Source organism: Diospyros lotus, chromosome 1 (genome assembly GCF_014633365.1).
Source record: "Diospyros lotus cultivar Yz01 chromosome 1, ASM1463336v1, whole genome shotgun sequence".
Lineage (NCBI taxonomy): Eukaryota > Viridiplantae > Streptophyta > Magnoliopsida > Ericales > Ebenaceae > Diospyros > Diospyros lotus.
In genome coordinates this window covers 48,247,874-48,268,706 of record NC_068338.1, presented here as the reverse complement: position 1 = coordinate 48,268,706, position 20,833 = coordinate 48,247,874, and the positions used below count along the sequence as shown (strand labels likewise).

The 20,833-nt window shown below is 35.9% G+C and overlaps 2 protein-coding genes across 8 annotated transcripts; one reads left to right on the top strand and one right to left on the bottom strand.

The window, feature by feature from the left end:
* The first annotated feature begins 1,183 nt into the window (after positions 1-1,183).
* Positions 1,184-13,128, top strand: LOC127804712 (beta-hexosaminidase 3). 4 transcript variants are annotated; one of them, XM_052341676.1, is made up of 15 exons: positions 1,184-1,488; positions 2,340-2,681; positions 3,572-3,646; positions 5,222-5,257; positions 5,363-5,474; positions 7,878-7,948; positions 8,990-9,120; positions 9,208-9,273; positions 9,899-9,999; positions 10,097-10,156; positions 10,401-10,434; positions 11,210-11,308; positions 11,382-11,441; positions 11,973-12,223; positions 12,747-13,128. In XM_052341676.1, the coding sequence occupies exons 2-15, from the start codon at positions 2,349-2,351 to the stop codon at positions 12,911-12,913; spliced, it is 1,596 nt and encodes a 531-aa protein (XP_052197636.1). In that variant the 5' UTR covers positions 1,184-1,488; positions 2,340-2,348; the 3' UTR covers positions 12,914-13,128. The 4 variants fall into 4 exon arrangements, with proteins under 4 accessions (XP_052197636.1, XP_052197643.1, XP_052197650.1 ...); XM_052341683.1 differs by having other exon boundaries at positions 2,283-2,681; XM_052341690.1 differs by having other exon boundaries at positions 1,184-1,604; positions 2,342-2,681.
* A 102-nt stretch (positions 13,129-13,230) lies between these two features.
* Positions 13,231-18,291, bottom strand: LOC127804692 (endoglucanase 12). 4 transcript variants are annotated; one of them, XM_052341639.1, is made up of 7 exons: positions 18,097-18,291; positions 16,983-17,518; positions 15,748-16,055; positions 14,695-15,295; positions 14,417-14,589; positions 13,497-13,939; positions 13,231-13,311 (listed from the first exon to the last, which is right to left on the bottom strand). In XM_052341639.1, exons 2-6 carry the CDS (start codon positions 17,368-17,370, stop codon positions 13,538-13,540), a joined length of 1,872 nt encoding a protein of 623 aa, XP_052197599.1. In that variant the 5' UTR covers positions 17,371-17,518; positions 18,097-18,291; the 3' UTR covers positions 13,231-13,311; positions 13,497-13,537. The 4 variants fall into 4 exon arrangements, with proteins under 4 accessions (XP_052197599.1, XP_052197616.1, XP_052197607.1 ...); XM_052341656.1 differs by lacking the exon at positions 13,231-13,311 and adding an exon at positions 17,845-17,978 and having other exon boundaries at positions 13,313-13,939; XM_052341647.1 differs by lacking the exon at positions 13,231-13,311 and having other exon boundaries at positions 13,313-13,939; positions 18,083-18,291.
* Between the last annotated feature and the right edge of the window lie 2,542 nt (positions 18,292-20,833).

Below are 20,833 nucleotides of genomic sequence, written 5' to 3'. Positions count from 1 at the left end.
GTCTTATGTAACTTAAAGTGTACATAAATAATGTACAAATAGCATGACCCATATCTTTTTTATGTTTTGGGTTTATCGGAATCCAAAAATATTTCAAAACACTTAAACCCCTTGCCATCAAAGTTTGAGTGTTTTTAAATATTTTGAATTTGATGGAATGCAATATGAGATTACCTAGTTGTTGAACTCTTATTATTAACTAGATTTGTTGATAAGGGTTTAATTCATATTTTTATTTAATTTGTATGTTTTAAGTCATTTAGATTATGTAATTTTGATTTTAAGTGTAAAAACCTCTTTTAGATTAGGGTTCTAGACCTTGAAACCCTAATCCCTAATCACAACAAAAAATTTGTTGTTTCAAATTTGATATGATAATTAAGCTCATTTTTATTGAATTTCCCCCATTTTCATCCTTAGCCTTTATCCCTTTATTTTGTTGTTTTTTTTAATCATTTACAAAAATTATAAAATATTTTTCACTATAAAAGTAAAATTATCATTTTACATAATATATAACTAACATAAGGGTATCGTCACTTATTTTAAAAAGATGACAGTATTTATTACAATTACGCTAAACCTTAGGGGTAATATATACAATTTATCCTATAATTTAATATCGTTATTTTTTTATTTATCACATAACAAAATAATTCAAAATGTTAAAAACTTTTTAGTTTATATCATTTTGTTACGGTAAAACTTCCATAATCATAGATCAACAAATTATACATTAAAGACATTTAAAAATATATAAAAAGCAAAAGAAGAATACCCATCAACACAAATACAAATTAATTACTATAGCTGAATCTGAAACTTAAATATTTAAATTTCTTATCCTGCTACTAAACACGAAACTATTATGATAATATTAAGATTTAACGAATTATTAAGAAATTCAGAACAACAACATTCTCAAATATTAAAAAAAAATATACATTAATTATTTTAATAACAAAAATCAAGCATTAGTTACACCTACAAACTCCAACCATAAACTACCAAATTGCCTAAATATTCCAACTCAAAAGTTTGGGTTTACATGATCTCTTTCTTTAGTGCGTGATGAATAATTTAAAAGCTCTATGTATTAAACAAATATAAAAAAAATTGTGCAAACCAATAGATTCCATGCTTAGTTGGCAGCGCACTTTATCGATCATCAATTCGGACTAATTGACAAGGCTCGATAACATCGTGATGAAAACGAAAGATGCAATGCGTTAGTGGAAGCAAGTAGATATTGGAGCAGAATCAAAGACAATAATTCGTCCGAAAAACGTGGTTGTTTCCGTCGTCTTCTTCGGAGTTTCAGATTATTCTCTCTCCGACTGTCTGTAGCCGAATATCATGCGGTCATTGTGCTCACGGGCATATTTGATTTGTATGCGTGTCTGTATTTACCCGTGTTATTGCTCAGGTCGCGGTTCGCAGATTCAGTGGAAGAGGCCTTCGATTGTCTTCTCATCGAGATAAAGTTAGGTAGTTTTTTGGCCACTCTCTCTTTCTACTAATTGCTGCGTGTGTTCGGATATACGTTCGTTTACCAAGCGCTTCGTTCTGCATCTGGAGAGCTGTGTTTTATCTGAGAAGAGAAGGTAATGGATTCAGAGGAATGATTTGTCAGTGATTTGTTGGCTGCTTGACCAGGCATTTCTTTGTTTTCTTGTTAATTAGTGAATTATACTTGTAAAAGACAGCGCGCATTTTGCTTCACCAGATTCAGCAGGATGTACGCGCTTTCGTTTTCTTCTATCGTCAAATCTAGTAAGGTTCTCAGTAGGACTACTTGTTTTCTCCCCATTTTGCTCAACGAACGAACAAATACGGGACTGACATTTCAGTCTTGTCAGGATTCGCAATCTGTTATCTACAGGGAATTGGCTCTATATATATATTTTATCGAAGTTAATGATATATAAAGAAATGCCTCACGGGGCAAACCCTGTAGAAGGAAGAGCTAATCACGAGACCAAATGAACCGCCTAAGATATGAAATGTTGTTCTCATTTTTGTTGTTTGCTGAGAAAATGTGGGGAAAATGAACAGTTCAATATTGAGTATCCCCAATGCTTGATAAATCTGCAGGTGTAAAAAGTCACTAAAATGGGCCGTTCTTTGGAGTATCCTCTTAAGTTATTGAAGAATGCATAGATAATGCCCTCTGATGGAATCTTGCATGCTTAGAGTTACAGACACCAATAAATAAATAACTTTAGATAAAATGCATCATAAATTTCTTTCGGTGTGTCTAATCCTGTGATTTTTGCTCATAGCATTTTCAAAATTTCTGCCTCCTGTTACCCTTCTCCCACTTTGCCTTTTGTGGCTAGAGTTTCGTGATGCTGAAGTTGGTGGTTCAAGGCTTTGCTGTTGCTCTTTTCCTTCATGCCCTCCTTGGGGTGGTATTTGCTGCGGACTTCAATCGGCTGAACATATGGCCAATGCCCCAGTCAGTGAGCCATGGGGATCAAATTCTTTATCTGAGTAAAACCTTTGAGCTAAGGACTGAAGGAAGCAAATATCTCGATCCTTCTGGGATATTGAAGGATGGATTCTCTCGATTACTCAATATTCTTCAAGCTGCTCATGTTATTGATGGTAACCTTCCCAATTTTCAGCAGTCTGTCCTGCTTCAGGGAATTAACGTGGTCATTTCTTCACCAAATGATATGGTACTTCACCTATCATGATTGCATCAATTTTCTGCTTCTTTAACTATGTTATGTATAGAAAGGTTAAGAAGTTTTGTTGCCTAATTGTATGCGTTATATCACTTGTAAATGTCTGCTAATATTATTGCAACAATCCAATTGCCGTTTTATGACCACGGTCTTCTGTTTTTCTGCATCAACAGATCAATGTGTGTCTGGAAGCTTTTATTACAATATTTTCACTGTTTTTTTTTTCTTTCTCTTCATTTTGATATTTTCTACATGTGTTTGCTTCTTCTCATATTCTTCTTTCAATAGCTGATTTGTCTATGTGTATTTCTCTTTCTTACAAATAAAAATCAATCTAGAAGGTGTCACCTTAAGGGACCCCATCCATGTACATATGTGGTAAAAGGAGGAAGAAGGATAATTGGTCCATATTGTTTATAGGGCATGGATAATGCTAATTGCATGCCATCTTGTGATGGTATAACTATTTTTTGGTGCAGCTAAGTGGAGGGACATGATATTTTGGAGTAAACCTCAGGAGGGGAATGCAAATTCCAATACCGTTGAGAGGGAAGTTCTTAGAAACCTCAGGGGGATGGATATAATCCTCCCCTATTTCTTTTCTTTGACCATCTTTAGCAGATGCTATCAATTGATGCTTAAGGGTTTCATAAGATTTTCAATTCCTGTTACCTTCTTTGCACATATTCATTTTGATTCTTTGGCTTAGAATGAAAAGTACAACGAGATTTAAAATTCTGAAATGCAGATTTTTTTTTTTCTTGTGGAGTATTTGATTTTTCTTCATTCTTGCTGACCTGTATTCTTCATATGGTTGGTTCCCTCTAAAAATGCAGATTATTATTCTGTTTTTTTGCTGAAGATTATTTGGTATTTTGCAGTTACAGTATGGAATTGATGAATCTTACAAGTTATCTGTTCCTGCAAATGGAAAACCAGTTTATGCTCATCTGGAGGTGGGTGTGACTATTGCTTATGGTATTTCAAGTAACATGGGACAGATTCCATTCAACATCAATTGTATGCTCAACTATTTTGCAATTTTTCATCATTGTTTCTCCCTCTGATCTTATTATTGCTTTAGGTTCCAACTACTTGTGTTACAAGTTGACTGGAAGTGGTCTTTCTCTTCCCTAACATTTTCCCTTAAAATTTTGTTTCCTGGACTTAGTTTTTGTATGCTGCAGGATGTGTTGGCAAGACATGGAATGATTGCGTTTATTAGGGATATCCTTTCAGTTAAAAGTTTTAATCTATTTGAGATGTAGTTTCCAAAACTTGATATTTAGATGGTGTATCATTGATGTGAGGGACAAAGGCGAAGAGCTTGTGTTGGAAGTCCTAGTGCAAATAGCTTTATTTTCAGTTCTGGAACAATATTAGAATAAGACCAAATAAAAGAAGATAATAAAAATAATAACATAAAGATATGTAGAAAAAAAAGGTACTTTATTATGACATGACTGAAAATATCATTCCTTTAGTTATAAAGGGGAGAAATAGGTGAAATTCTCCCAAAATGTTTATGTTGATAACTTGATAAGATGGAACTTCAATGCTTGTTGAATTGGGTTGAAGTGGAGTTTTCTTTGGTATGGGTGAAAATGATGAAGAATGCACAAGGTGGACAAATTGGGTTTGTGGAGATATATGTTATATTTCATCTGCAGGGGTTAATGTTATACTTCATCTGCATGGGAGATATTTTGGTTCCTTCTCTTGATGGATTTCAGTTGAGTCTAAGTGTAATGTCTAAAAATTTTTATTTGCTAAGGTTTTCTTGTTACCCATAGTTTCTCTGCTTCTTCTGATTTTGTTGTTTAATGAACTCCAACATTAATTCATGTTTGGAATATTTTCTTGGCTTTTTTTTTTACAGTATATCTATTAATTCAAACCTTTCATAGCTATTTATGTATGAATATGGGTCCCCTCTCTCGCCCTCTCTCTCTCTCTCTTTCTCTCTCTCTGTTGTTGTTGTTTTTCTAAAAATTAAATCTATCCTTCTTAGGCCTAGGGGGACCTGAACGAGTAGTAGCTATACATGTACACTTGACCCCTGCTGAGGGCACTAATGAATCAGGTGTCCCTCCAGGGGTGTCTGCTATTGTGAGTGGGTTTGCGTCCCTGACCACATGTGAGGGGAACAAACACAAATGGAACCCACAACCTCTTGAAAGTGATGTTCTTTCAGTTACACCTATTCCACTAGGCTCCCTCACCCTTATTGGTTGGGTTTTATTTCATTACTATTGTCAACATCCTTATAGAATAAAAGGAGAGTTTGCCACATAAAAAAAACTGTAAATGGTTTAAAAAACTTGCTTATTGAGCATTTGTTTACTATTCCACCGTAGGTGCACTTCTAATAGTTGCATGAGTTAGTAAATGGTATTTAACATCCTTACTGAGTATTTCTTTGAAAAAATGCCAACAATTTGTGAAATAAAGAGTTAGCTCCTGAGTTCGGTAGCTTTTCACCTACATAAACATCTCTCATTGACTCAATTGCATGATGTCTTGTATTGCAGGCACAAACAGTTTATGGAGCTCTACATGGGCTGCAGGTATATTATTACTCATAGCACCTTATAAGACTTGCTCATCTTGAGTTTGTTGAGGACACACTCACATTTTACAATGTATATATATTTTTGGATAAAATCTTGCAGACATTCAGCCAACTTTGCCATTTTAACTCTACCACCAGAGTGCTTGAACTTCATCAGGTCCCTTGGAATATTATTGATCAGCCAAGGTTCTCTTATCGTGGGCTTTTAATTGGTGAGATGCTGCTCTTGTTCCTCTTGTTACACATTAGTTTACCACATAATCTATTTTCAAATATTCACTTTTTAGCTGAATCTCAATGTCATTTGTTTCCATTCATAAATTCTCTTTTGCACTGATTCACAGTATAAGGTGTGAGTTTGGACTATAATCCATTTTGCGTCTTTTCCCTCTTTTTGGTTTTTGCACTTGAGCTGCATAACCAGAACGGGAATTAATCCCCATTCACTAGGCTATCCTTTCCTTGGGGAAGTGGGAAGAAATCTCAGGATAACAGGGGGTGTGAGATAGGGCTATGCAATAATGGAAGTGCCTTTTTACAATATCTATATATTCAATAATATCAATATGATACTTATAAAAAGGAGAATTTCAGGTAGGCATGCATGCGGAAAACAATTTTCCAAAACCAGGTAGAATAGAATATACTTACCAAACCTAGGCTCTAGATGGACAAAGCTAGTGCAATTCTGGTTCTCAGAACTTGGTTTCCTGCTTGGGGCCATAAGCTCTGGGTATTTCATCAATGAAGCAACTTTCTTGCTCAGAAATATGTCTTGGATTTCAATTGTCATGACCAGGTGTGGGGGTCCTTGCCAAGCCTACTATAGATATAATTATATGATGACACCATATGAATGATTGGAAAGTCTTTACGATAGGGCGAATTACCTACTGTAGGTCTTATTGTTGGATAAGATCAATTAAATGAATGACTGGAATAAGCCTATATTTTATGCCTCTTGGCATCATGTGATGAATAACTAGAAGGCTGTAACAGCAGCTATAATTATGCCATGAGGTGAGTAGGGTGATAAATCTATTCTATCATGTGTTGCACAAATATGTGTGCAAAATCTCGTGATTGAATATATGCATGCATATCATATAAAGGTATCAACAGAATACATCATATCTGGGTGGATAATTCCTGCCACTGTATACCTGTGTCATCATTAGAATAAAGAAAAAAAAATAGTAATCATCTATAAAAATGTATGGAATCAATCTAAAAAATGTTTGGTGGTGCATGTGCTCTAGAATGTCTATCCCATGAGCATGCCTACAATATACTGGATGAACTGGCAAGATCATGATGAACACCCTGCCACTTAGCAACTACTAGTGGAAACTACTACTGGAAGGACAAGCATTCACCCACAATTATCAAAAAGGATCTATAAAAGAAAACAATGTTCATGGTGTGAGTCACACGCACAAAGTGAGCAGATAGGGTATGCCATGATGCTTGGGAGAAAACATGCAGAGAAAAGAGTTCAATGCAAGGTTTTACAAGCTTAAATGTAGATACTCTAAACATAATAGTTAATACAATACATGCATATACAAAGACAGTAGGAAAACACAGGAGTAGACAACTCGTCCATATCATATCGGGCAGGCATAAGCCTGAGTATTAGTGCCTTTCAATTGACTAAGATGTTTGTTGGCTCACACACACAGGGCCCACTCCTCTCTAACTAAGATAAATGCCTTGCACCACGACCAACAGTCCTGCTGTTATCACTAGTGCCCTCCTCTAGTCCAACTCCCAAGTTAACAAATATGAGAACAGGTATCCATAGGAAGGCAACATATTAAATCATAATTGCATCGTATGCATGAATCAAGTCTCAACTTCTATCTCAATGTAACTCATCATCTCATGCTACTATCATCAAGTTACAGGCTTGTCTCCATAGAGTTGTAAGACATTTTCATGAAAGTGGATAAAAATGTGGTGGCAGTTATAGTACAGTAATAGATTAGGACATGATTGTGCAATAAAAGGGTACATGCAAAAAACTCACATAACTCAAACCATCTATGCACAGTGTTGACTGGTAATGACTGACTCAGTTAGGCAACTCCATGATGAGGGGTGTCTCTGATACACATATAACCACCTGTTAACTGTATAAGTCCATGCTCTAGCATGGCAATTTGATTTTAACAAACCTAAGTGTTCTAACGTAATCACTCTGATGAAAATGTTGCATGTTGATTAAAACTGATGAAATAACATGAAAGATAAATGCACCTCGATAAATGTGCACAGTTTCTAGTATCACTCAACGCCGTTAGCATGATGATGTCATCACGCCAATATCAGAATGCTGATGCCATCTACTGACGCCATTGGTCAACAATGAACAATCAACGTGGCATCATCTGATGACGTTACAGGTGAATGGGTCAGGGTTGACTTGAGCCAATGAGTCAACTCATAAGCTGACTTGACCCAGTGGTGAACTTGGGTCAATGGGTTGAGTTGGGCTCAAGCTTGGCCTAGAGAATTTTTTAACGATGCAAATCTTCATCTTGCTTTAGTAGGATAGAGAAATTTTCTTAAGATGCAAATATGTTTGTTTTGACTTATGAATGGATATGTTGCAGATACCTCTCGACACTATCAACCACTTCCGATGATAAAGAAAGTTATTGATTCAATGGTTTACTCCAAATTGGTATGCAATGTTTAACTTAGAATGGTATGTTCAATTTTGTTAACTGTTAGGGTGTGTTTGATAGCATGGAATTTCCATGGAAAATCTCATATCCAAGAAATTTAATTCCATCCTTATTGTTTGACACACAACATTTTCCATGGAATTTAATTCCATGGTACAACCATTTAAAACATATTTTGACCTAATTTCTATGGAAAATTGATTCCAAAGGGGTGGTGGTTTTAATTTTCCATGGAAGATGGAAAATGTTTTCCTTTTCCAACTATATACAATCAAACACACTCTTAATATTGAAAGCTGGTAACATGTTTTGCCACATATTGTGGAATGGTGTATATGTGTTTATTGGTGTGAGAATCTTGAGTTGTTTTAGCTAAAAGAATCTTGAGGTATTGCTTTCATTTTTTATATAAAAAAGCAGAAATTGTTGCCACATTATTTTTATGTATAGGAATGCTATATCCAATTATTAATGTAGAAATCAGACCAGAGTATAAAGACAAATATTGCTCTCTCAAGAAGTTTGGGTTTCATTGAGTTTTGCAGAATTTTACTTTCTCCCTCTAAATACCATACTTAATGAAAGTTGTCCAGCATCCTTCATTATATTTTCTGTACATTGAGGTAAATCTAGGACTCAGAGACAATCATTTACTGCCTAGGCCATCTATTTGTCTGCCCATAGTTCCTGTAACTTATTACAATCCCTCACCTCCTGATGAATTGTGACTTAATGGGGCAATTTGATTTAGAAGCTTGGCTGCTGTGAATCTGTGATGGTGTGACCTAAGGACCTTCCTTTTCAATTAATGGACTGAGCCATAGATGTTGGAAGAATTTCTTATAAATGTCAAACCGGTACTGTTGGCAATCTAAATTAGGTCTCAAGTCATGTGGTCATAAGCATGGTGGGGTGTTCTTGATAACTACAGTTTTGGTGGCATTGTAACCTATTAGTGCCTGCAATTACTTGCACATGACTTGATTTGACATTTTATAGTTTGATATATCGATATGCCTACCTTTATTTTCATGCAGAATGTGCTACATTGGCACATAGTAGATTCCCAATCTTTTCCTTTGGAGATACCTTCGTATCCCAAGCTATGGAATGGAGCTTATTCTATCTCAGAGAGATATACAATGGCTGATGCTGCTGAGATTGTGAGGCAAGTGATTTTTGCTTTATCTTCAATGGCTAAAAGGAGTTATAATCTCTAACTTTTGTCCTGGATTTTGAATCTAAATTTTTGCAGTTATGCTCAGAGACGAGGGATCAATGTATTGGCTGAGATTGATGTTCCTGGACATGCTCTCTCCTGGTAGTTATGATTAATGCCTATTCTCATCAATTATGATATACATTCTCCCTTTCCCAGCCAAAAGAAACACATACTGTGAACTTTTGATGTTCGTACATCATACTGTGAAATATTATCATGTAAATCTTTCTTCTTCTTTGACTCCCCTCCCCCCCTAAGTGGTTGTTGGTCAGGAACATACTTGGGTTAAATGTAAAATAGTTTATGTGGATCATAATTTTAGCTTCATTTCATTTGAAAAAATAAATACCAAGATGCCATAGTGAGAAAAAACAAAGGTTCTTATAGATTCAACTTAGCTTGACAGGTTAATGTTAACGATTGTTTTGGACCAATCCTTAAGGTTTTTTGGTGACCATGTGGGATAGAGGAAAAGCTTTTCAATACCTGATACACAGCAAAGAAATCAAGTCTCTCACTGTACTTTGCTCTTGTGAAATGGACCAATTCTGAACTTCAGATATTTTCATGTAAATATTTCTTGTTTTTCTTCTATACCTCCGGTATCATTTTTGCAAAATGAAATTGTTCTTGCTTTAGAATTTTCTTTGATAAAATCAGTAAGATAATATCTTGATGGTTTTCTTTAAATTGATTCAAGTGGCTAGTAATTCTTTTTCTTTAGGGGAACTGGTTACCCAGCCCTATGGCCGTCAAAGGATTGTCAGCAGCCACTTGACGTCAGCAATGAATTTACATTCAAAGTAATAGATGGTATTCTTTCAGGTAACAGTACCAATAACTTCTGAAATCATGTTACCTATTTTTCTCTAATGTCAGAATTAGTATATAATTATCTTTCTTGAAACATGCCATCTTTCAGATTTCAGTAAGATCTTCAAATTTAAATTTATTCACTTGGGAGGTGATGAAGTTGACACAAGTGAGTTCAATATTTCTGTTTGTGTTATTTATGTTTTCTCATGCCATAAAATCTTTTATCAATTTCAAGCATAATTCTTAATCGGGAAAGGCTAATGCCATTACTGTTCCGGCCAGTACGAAGTGAACCAGACTCGGAAGAAAAAAAATACAATTGCATCAGTATTTTTCTTTCACTTTGCCAAATGGAATTTGATATTAATGATGATACTCACTAACACATAAAATTGAAATATTGATTTCAGGTTGCTGGGGTTTAACTCCTCATGTCAGGAGCTGGTAAATTACTAAAATCTTATCCTTTTCTACTATTTTAGACCAAACTTTCTTTGTGTTACCAACTACAATTTGTTGATTGGGTTTCTTGCTTCTGCCATGGAAATTTTTTTCAGCATAGGATTCCTCTGAAATTCATCATATTTAATACATGTGATATATAAAGACTGACTTTAATGTCTTTCATTTTTTTGACTTCACTGGCTGTGACTCACATGTAACAAAGACAACGGTCAGATTTTCTTCTCTCAAGTGCAGGAACGAGATCTTGTTCATATTTAAATTCTTTAGAAAATGTTCTTAATATTCAATTTTTCCCATTTAAATATTCAATTAGGACTAGTGTAAGTTGGCATGAAAACAAGAAGGGATTCTTTATATGAAATCTCATTATTGAAATGCTGTTTCATTTGTTTTTCTTTTCTTTCGCCTTTGAATTTTTTTTTTGAAAGAATCATGGATTCAACACCAACATGAGATGGATAAAAATTGTAGATTACTTTCTGCTTATTTCATAACTACTAAAGTCTGTAATGGTCCTTGGTTCACCAATGCCATGCCCTAACATTCTTAGTTCCAGAGTAGCCATGTGAACTTGTCCTTGTGTGCAAAAAAGCGAAACTACTTTACTAATTAGGTTGCTCAACATAAGTTTCTTGAATGATTTCTGTGCACTAACGATCATGGATTGTAGCACTTTCTGGTCTTTCTGTCAGGATTGTTTGGGAAGGCCATTGTCACTCATCTATAATATTAATGATCATGCTCTATTTTTCAGGTTGAAGAAGCACGGTTTGAATGAATCTGAAGCTTATCAATACTTTGTTCTGCGGGCTCAGAAAATAGCAATATCGCATGGATATGATATTATCAACTGGTAGTCTTATGTTTAAGATTTATAATCAAGTTTTATGCCTTATGTGTAAATTATGCTCATCAAAGGATTGCAGGGAAGAGACCTTCAACAACTTTGGGAATAAATTAAGCCAAAGGACTGTGGTGCACAACTGGTACGCCACCCTAAAAGATATTCGTGCAATGTAGTTAATGTTTAAAAAAGTATTCTAATTGTTCATCCAAATCTGAGAAGGGGATTTTGGACAGAGCATTAAGCTCTACTTTACTGATGTTATCCATAGACGAAGTGTATTGGTTACGTTATCTTCTTAATTTTCACTATCTGATTAAATCATCTTGGCTTTTAAATGCATATAGTTTTAATGTCTAATCAATTCATTATTAAAGCCCCTTGCGCTGTTGCACCAGAACTAAAAATCTTGTGCACTGTTGTTTAGATTTAAGGGAAAAAACTGGATGTAAAGTAACAAATTTGCTAGTTGTAATCCCAGCCTACTTATTAATCCACTAAATAATACAAAGGTGAAAGAGAAGAACCCGATGTCATGAGAAGGGAAACATAAAATGATTCCTTGATCAAAGGAGATTCAGCATATATAACATGATTTTGGGGTGACTAAGTATATATTTGTTGATTTCAAAATTTGGGTAAAAAGGACTGATTTGCCTACTCCCTCTGACAGGCTCGGGGCTGGTGTTGCCAAGCGAGTGGTTGCAGCTGGGTTAAGATGTATTGTGAGCAATCAAGATAAGTGGTATTTAGACCACTTGGACACCATGTGGCCAGAATTCTATATGAATGAACCACTCGCAAATATCACAGACCTCAAGCAACAAAAATTGGTTATTGGGGGCGAGGTATGCATGTGGGGTGAACATATTGATGGATCTGACATTGAACAAACGATATGGCCGCGTGCTGCAGCAGCTGCAGGTAATTATTACTGCAGATTTAAAATATGTTGATCGCCAATATAGTTCCACTTCCATTCTTGTGAATATGGAAACTTGGGTTATGCATGTTATTGGATTTCATTGATTTCTAGGATCTTCCAAAAGAATGACCAGTTTGAACCATGTATTTTCCTATTGTAGTTATCAGCAATATAGTTCCATCCCTTGGAAACTTAGGTTATGTACTGCAGAAGGATGTTGCGCTTGTCACATTTCAGTATCAACTTGTGCTATCAGATCTCTAGATATGCTTTTGGAAGGTGTAGGTAGTGTTCTTCAAGCGTTCACTAAAAAAAAGAAAATAAGAGAAGGGTTTTGCGAGAAAATCTTAGTTTCCGAACAGGAAATGTGCTGTCCTATTAGATTCATCAGTTCTTATAGCCTAGAATAAAGTAAATCACTGCTTCTGTTTGGCGATTCAATTATATATGGTTCCCATTTTGATTTGGCCTTTCGTGTTTTTCTTTGTTTCCTTTCTTTCTTTCCCGGTCTCCTGGATGTAGAGAGGCTTTGGACACCCTACGATAAACTAGCCAAGGACCCAAGGAAGGTGACTGGAAGGTTAGCACACTTCAGGTGCTTGCTGAACCAGAGAGGAGTAGCCGCTGCCCCATTGGCTGGACCTGGTCGAGTTGCACCTAAAGAACCAGGTTCCTGCTTTACGCAATAACCGTTGACTCAAAAAGATGCAGAAAATAATAAGCTCCTGAATCGAAAACTCAGGAAGATCTCATGATTTTATTAGCTGTGTGAGCCATGTAATTTAAGCTGTACTATATCAGCCATGTAATCTGTTCATCTTGATCTCAACCTCAACCAGCAGTGGCTTTGCTTAGCTTAGCCCCCTACTTTCATGAGCTCTGAATTACTTTGGTTCAGTTCATATGATCAAGGTGTTCATGTGGAATTTTCATATTTTGCTTGCTTCACTCCAAAACAGCCAACCCCAGCCAGTTGGTAAAGCTATGCCACGGCTACATATTAAAGTATTAATTAAAAGCTCTATATTAGTTGGCTACAACGATACCTCAAGTCCAAGTAAAAGAGGGTTGGGTTAAAACTCGGGACCTGTCAAATCAAATAAAAATAAAGTTAAATTGATAGTACTTGAAAATAAAATTGTGAATGCCATATGGTCCAACAAATCGAGATTCGCGGCCGGCGCACATGTGAGATCTCATCTAAACATATAGATATATATATGTGTGTGTGTGTGTGGGCGCGCGCGGGGGGGTCTTTATCAATGAACTTACGAGTCTTTTTACAGACAAGCAGGGGGCGAGAGGCAGAGAATTCAGGGTTTCCACGGCGGCGGTGCCGGGGGGCTCGGCGGATGCAGCGGCGGGATAGCGGAGAAGATCGCGTTCTTGTCAATGCCAAGGCCGCCGGTGGCGGTGAGCGACGCCAGAGCAGCGACCAAGCCAGCATTTCCGGCAAGGGTGGGCTCGGTGTAGCTGTAATTGCTGCGGACATCTTGGAACTTGTCAAAGCGGTCGGGGCCTCCGACCATGGCGCCGGTGATGGTGTTGGGATTGGAGCTGCGGGTGTCGCGCCAACGCCACCCGCCGGTGCAAGAGTACTTTTTGCCGTCGTGGGGAATCGATGCCGCCCGATGATGCACGTGCGTCGGGAACTTGTTGCCGTTGCCCACTACGTAGCTCATGTTCATGGGGTTCTTACCAAGGATATAATCAATCTGTTTTTATTTATTTATTTAACAATATACAGAAAATTAAGAAAATTACAATTAGTTTGTACACTGCACAGAAAATGGTATTTATATAAAAAGTTTATAAAATGAAGTATAATAATACAATAAAGTAGTGATGTTTTTGTGTTGACTTACCAGAAAAGAAAGAAGAAGATGTTTTTGTGATTATAAATTATTTTTATGAGTTCTATTTTTAATGAACGAATGTTTATAGGTCCTGTTATTTGTAGTGCAATAATTGAGTGGAAAAAAATAGAAGTTTATACTTAAAATTAGTAAAAATAAATTAAGTTTATTTTCTAAGGGTATTTTATTAGAAGGTCAAAAATATGTATTTTTAAGGATTATCCATAAGACGGGAGTAAATAATTAATCTCCATAGGCCAAAGGATCTTAGGACACGGATGACTGATCTAATTTTTCACCCAAAAAATAGAAAAAATTAAGGAAGGAAGAGGAAACCTGGGAGGTGGCAAAACTGTGGAGATCTTGCAATGGTATAAAAGTGGGGCCGCAGTTCCAGCCAGGAATATCAGTGGCCTTCATGTAATCAACAAAAAGAGATGCCAAGAAGGCTGCATTTGCCACATACTGTAAACCCTGTCCTCTCCCATGGTTCAACTGAATCAAGCCGCCTGCAAAAACCAATCCACCCCATTTCATTTTCAACCAATCCGATTTTACACGAACATCATATATATATATATATATATATATAATCATCTCAGATTTACGCACACCTTGAGTCCAGTTGAAGACCCGAAACCTCTGGAGATAAGAACACATGGTGAGGGCCGTGGCATTGTGATAGCTCCGGAGCATGTCCTCGTAGGGGTAGCCCGGATTGAGGAATATCCTCATTCTGGTGAGCAACAGCATCGCCGCCGGCAGCTTGTTGTCCCAACTCAGAACGCTCAAATCCGGGATCATGTAAAAAGCCTTGGATTGCTTCGGCAGGCCAGGATTCGTCGCCAGGGAAAGGTAACTCGAGTTTCCGGTGGCGTAGTACAGCCACGCCGCACCCCACATGTACTCGTCGAAGTAGCCCGTCGAGTTGTAGTAGGGCTCGATGTAGGGATTGCCTCGGGAGTAGCGCGCCCGCCGGCCGAAGTCCCTTGCGAAGACGAAGAGAGTCTTGGCGCCTTTGATGAGTTTGCCGGAGTAGGCGGCGTTGTCCGATCGGAAGACGATCGAGGCAGCCGCGAGCGCCGCCGCCATTTCTCCGGCGAGGTCCGGACCCGCAGTTGTGGTTTGGACTGGCCGGGGATAGTCCATGTCTTCCGGTCTCATCCAACAGTAGTGATCGTCCGGTGTTCTAGATCCATTTTGAGATCCCCCAACCTACAAGCATCCTTTCATTAAGAACCAACAAAAACGAGAAGAAAGTAATCGCTAAAACGTAGTTTTGCATGTAAAATCTATAAATCCTCCTAATATAATAATATCAAAACTCAACCATTTTAGATAATTGGAATCCAGACCATTTTATAAACTCTAATTATTAGATTACAATGCACATTTCGAATACACACTTATAATAACTCTAAAAAGGTTTAGTGGTGTGATTTATCAATAATTGGAATATTAATTAAAGATGTTTTTTAAGTAATAATTCTAGATGGATTAATTAAACTTTCTACACCTATATCTATTCTCTACTTATCGTCAAATGGAGTGTTCACAGTCAAGTTAAATTTTATATATGACATTTAATTTCAATCTTATATATAAATTTAAATAGTTAATTAACGAAATTAAAATTAGTGAAACTTTTGTGAGGTGAATAAGATTACCTGACTGTAAATTTTGTTGATTTTGGAAGCGGAGGAGTTGAAGGTGAGGAGCAAGTAATCGGTGCCCCACTTGATGAGGTCTCGGGCGTGGTCATATTCGCCGATGGCTTTGTATTTGTGGGGATACTCTATAAGGCTCCAACTGAGCATTGTCATGGTGAAGGCCATCGGAAAGTGAAACTTAGTGTTGTCTCCGGCATCGTAATACCCTCCGACCAACCCCCCTTTCACGTCGGTTAAATCAGAGCCATCTGTCAAGCCAGAGTTCCCTCTCCATGGAATCCCATTGTTGCTCGGCAACTTTCCAGCTAATCACCCACTTCAGTTAGAATATTTGATTTTTGTTTTAATAAAAGACTTTAAAATAAATATTTTATTGGTTATAGATATTAATGATGAGAAGATCATGTAATTTTTAGTTCAAGGGATTAAATGGTGTCAAATATTTGTAAATTAAATCTTTATGTTATGAAAGGTAAAGTTACGATTTTATATATCATTTAAACCTTATTTACTCCTATTATAGTACATTGCATGCATTTCCATAATAATACAAGAACATTACATAAAGAAATTAACGGGTTCATTCATAATCAACCCTAGCTAATTAAATTTATCATCCTAGAGACCAACACAAGGTTCTTCCTTTCACCTCATAACAAGTAACCAACCTGGTAAAGTCAACTAAGATAAGGGTGGGCAGGGGAATTAGTCAGAAACTCGTGCCTTGCCCACCAATCCCATCTAAAAATACAGCAATCAACAACTACATAGGTTAGACCGAAACCTTATTTAGACGCAGAGTTTGTATATTTTATTTTATATTTAGTTTTAGTATATTGTATATTTATTAAATTAAAATTATAATTGTGTTTATAATAATGAAAAGTACAAATATTAAAATTATGGTGTATAAACTCCACGTTCAAGTAATATTTCGTAAGGTTAAAATATTTAAAAACTAAATGTGGAAGGCATGCATGCCAAAAGATGCATTTTGGAGACAGGCTTAGTTTTTTATGTATATACGAAAATGTCAACAACAAGAAGTACATTATTTTGTATAAAAAAATATAAAACATAATTTTTATTAATATACAGACAAAGCTAAAGACAAAAATTATTTGTAAATAAGATTTACAACAGAAATAAATAGAATTATGTGATAATGACATTATTATGAAAATATGAGACTTTTTGATGGGTTAATTGCAAGAGAGGTGATAGGCGCTTACATTTTTGGGCGTTGAAGAAGCGAAGGGCTTTGTGAAGGGAGAGAGAGTACGTGTCAGGCGGAGGACGGCTGGCTTTGTGGTGGGGCAAGGACTTGACGATGATGATTGGCAGGGCGATGGCGAAGAATGCCACTGCCGCTATCCCCACCGTCCATTTCAGAGCCTTCCGGCTGCAAACGATGCAACCCAAGTCCACATACCTGCTCTTCTTCTTCTCGTCTGAACGCCCCAACAGCCAACTCTGCTGCGTCTCGTCCAGATCGCGGTGATGATGATGATGATCATTATCATAGTAGTTGCTGCTTCTCTCGTTGTCGTCTTCTGCGGTTCCATTGATACTCGTACTGCTTATCTCCAGCGATCCTCCCCATGGATTCCCGCTAAACATCTTCGAAGCGCGGAATGTATAAGAACCAGAAATTATAGCTATAGATAGAGATGTATATATCTTGCGGATGGTATGGAATATGATGATATTGAATCAAAGATCAGACGATGACTTCCATGTGCATGAACCAACCGCGACCAGTAGTCCCCTGTTCACGTACGTTATCGATTAGAATGAGAAATTAATTTCCGGTAAGTAATAAGGAAATAAATTCGACGTTTCAGAAATCAAGACTATTCCAGTCTGAGTTACATGATTGGTGGAAATGATTCTTGCAAAATTCTACATATTGCAACTGGTAGTTCAGAGAGAGAGAAGATCGTAACAGCTCGATAAATTCTATCATGATGCGATCAATTCATGAAAGGTTCTCTCTCGCTCTCTCTATAATTGATCACTCTGTTGCGATTGTAAAAACTAATTAACTAACGGACGAGATTTAATAACTCGACGAGGAAAGAGATGATAAAATACAAGATCATCGCAGCTCGAGAGTCGAGAGTATCATAATATGATCTCTAGCAGCCGGCCGGTCATTTCATATTCAAAACCACGGGAGATACGTATTGCTCTGTCTTTGGAAGTGATTTCTGTTACGATTATCAAAACTAAGAACGAACAAGATTAAGCAAGACGATCGAGGAGGAGAGAGAGATCATCAAATCAAATAGTCAATGCAAGGGAAGAAATTAATCCAAGGGCGGAGGCTTACCACCGTGTACTTACATCTATTCCCATATTGATTATATTACACCATCGATCGATGTAGTTAATCCGCCAGTTGGAGCAATTCACAGAAATTCCTCTGTTGATTCACGCACGCAGCACTATGCATATCATGAATTAATCTTGATCTCTTTCTCTTTCTCAGCCTCGATCTGCAGGTTCGCGTCTCCTTCTCGTTTTCCACCTTCTCCGTCAAGGTCATATATAAACCGATCGATCTAGAGAGAGAGAAGGAGGTTGACTCGATGAGAGAGACTCGTGGAATTGATGTTTTGTATTATATATTGTCTTTGACTTCCTGGTGCCATGTCTGTGGCGTCAGTCGTGGTTTGGGAGAAAAACTGGGCTGGAATCCCCCACGCGGTGCCACCTCCCCGCGGGAAGACGAAGCTACCTGGTGAGCAGCTATCTGAACACTCCCATTAAAAATTTAAAATCCACGCTGGAAGACGAGAAGCTATCTGGTGCGGAGCTATCTCACCATTCCCGTCAATGATCGATCGTGTTCAAATTATTTTGTGAATTCAGATGGGCAGGCGGTACGACCTTCAGTGGTTAAATATGGTTTGGAAAAATATTTGGGAGAGTTCAAATTACAATTGAAGTCTGGGCTTGCTTTGGTAAAATTGTCCAAACCACTTTAATATTATTTATCTAAATTAAAAATAGAGATGGATCTTTAATCTAAGTAATATATGGACACTTGTAATTTTTCATTACTCATTGAAAATATATCAATTAGATTGGATCTAGATAAATAGAATTATTCTTTTAATACTTAAATAGCAATAAATGCACGTTATTTTTAGACCATGTGCATTTATTTCATTCTTATTTTTAATATCTAAAGAATTTTATTGATTGGTGATAAATATATCATATTTTAAATTATTTAATTATTTAGTAAAATTATTTAAATATCAAAACTATGATATAATAAATATATTTTGTCTATAAACACGATATATTGTTGTTTAACTATTATAATAATTTATTGTTGACTTAAATAAATTTGTATTCATTAAGTGTGTTGTAATAATTTTATTCATGGTAATAATGAAAAGTGAATGATTAAAATCCATGTAAGAGTTTATTATTTGAGACACTTAATTTTCTTATAGTTTTATTATGAAAGGTCACTTTAACATCATTTTTTTGGTAAAAAAAAACTAAATTTATATAAAAAAAAATACAATGTCCCCATTAATCTTAAATAATTACAAATAACTATATAGTTACAAATAAATTACAAATAAAATATCAATCGTATCTTTAGTAAGTGAAGGTAAGTGACGTCAATTAATATTTAATTTGAGTAAAAAAATTGAGAAAAAAGTAAAAAATATATATAATCACTAATCTTAATCAGTCTCTTAAAATGCAAGTAAAATTTTAATTTATCTCTAAATAAAAACAAAAGTGAATCAATATATGTTAAAAGCGAAACTCAATTTATCCTTAAATCACAAAAACAATTAGTCTTTAATTTATTTTTAAATCGTGGAAGTAAAGTAATATTCAAATAATTGAATTTTTTATTTTTATTTTGTTGTTCATAAATAAATATGATATTTGATTGAATTTTTAAGTACCTAATTCTTTGAATTTTCTTATTCTTTTTCATAGTAAATGCAATTTTTTATTGATTTTTAAATACTATGTTTGTGCTTGTAATTAATTTAAAATTTTTGATTTGTTTTTTTTTTGTTTTTTTAACCTTAGTGGTTATATTTTTTTCATTTATTCTTTATTTTTCCTCAAAAATCATTAATTGGTGTGATTTCCTTAAATGCCATTTAAGGATAAGTTTGGTATTTTTTTATATTTAATTTGTAATTATTTAAAGTTAATTAAGAGATTATGTTTATTTTCTATTTTATTACAAATGATGTCAAAAAGAGTTTTCCATGATCAAACACATAGAAGATCACGTTTGATAGACAACTTTTTCTAAGAAAAATACAAATTTTTCATCCCAATTTACAACTTGTGTATTGTTTGATAGTCATTTTTTTCCAAGTAACTCATTTTCCATAAATGGTCACGTGAGGAGATTTTCTTTCAAATAATGAAAACCAAATTTCTTGAGAGGAAGAGACTGAATTTTCTTGGCAATTGAAAGCAACAACTTACCGAGTAAGAGAGTTAAGAGAGCCATAGAGTTAGAGGTAGCAAACGAGAGAACAACGGGAGAGCTAGCAGTTGGCGAGGCTGAGCGACGATCGAGGATGAGGGGCGACAGGTGAGGTGGCGAGAGCGAAGCCAAGGCCAAGTAGGCGCCAGTGAGTGACAGAGCCAAATAAAGGCAAGAGCGAATGAGCGAGGCAATTGGTGAGCAACGGAGCCAGACAGAGACAAGAACAACTAAGTGAGGCAAATGAGTAGCGACTAATAAGAGCAAGTGAGTCAGTGACGATTTGAGTCATCCGATGGAAGTCAGAGAAGAAGAAAGGCAAAAAGGTGAGTGGCAAAAGCTAGCAAAGCAAGAGAGGGAAAAGGGCAGGGGGTGGACGATGGGTAGGGGATGAGAGAGAAAGGCAGGCAGGTAGGGCATGGTTTGTAAATTATAACGTATTTTATATATTTTGTATTTTTTATAATTAATAAATATAAATGTATAAAAAGAAAAAATTATGTATAAATAATTTATTTGGAAAACAATTTTTTTTTAATTTTGTAGTTTTGTTTATTTGTAAAAAAAAATAATTAATTTAAAATGCGTTATTATTTTAATTTT

Excerpts from the sequence above, each read along its gene's own strand:
- LOC127804692 (XM_052341639.1), bottom strand. The coding sequence starts at position 17,370 with ATGTTTAGCGGGAATCCATGGGGAGGATCGCTGGAGATAAGCAGTACG. Across the intron at positions 16,056-16,982 it reads CTTCTTCAACGCCCAAAAAT|CTGGAAAGTTGCCGAGCAAC; the intron begins GTAAGCGCCTAT and ends GTGGGTGATTAG. Across the intron at positions 14,590-14,694 it reads GGTCTTCAACTGGACTCAAG|GCGGCTTGATTCAGTTGAAC; the intron begins GTGTGCGTAAAT and ends TGGTTTTTGCAG.
- LOC127804712 (XM_052341676.1), top strand. The coding sequence starts at position 2,349 with ATGCTGAAGTTGGTGGTTCAAGGCTTTGCTGTTGCTCTTTTCCTTCAT. Across the intron at positions 10,435-11,209 it reads ACTCCTCATGTCAGGAGCTG|GTTGAAGAAGCACGGTTTGA; the intron begins GTAAATTACTAA and ends TCTATTTTTCAG. Across the intron at positions 11,309-11,381 it reads GGATATGATATTATCAACTG|GGAAGAGACCTTCAACAACT; the intron begins GTAGTCTTATGT and ends AAAGGATTGCAG.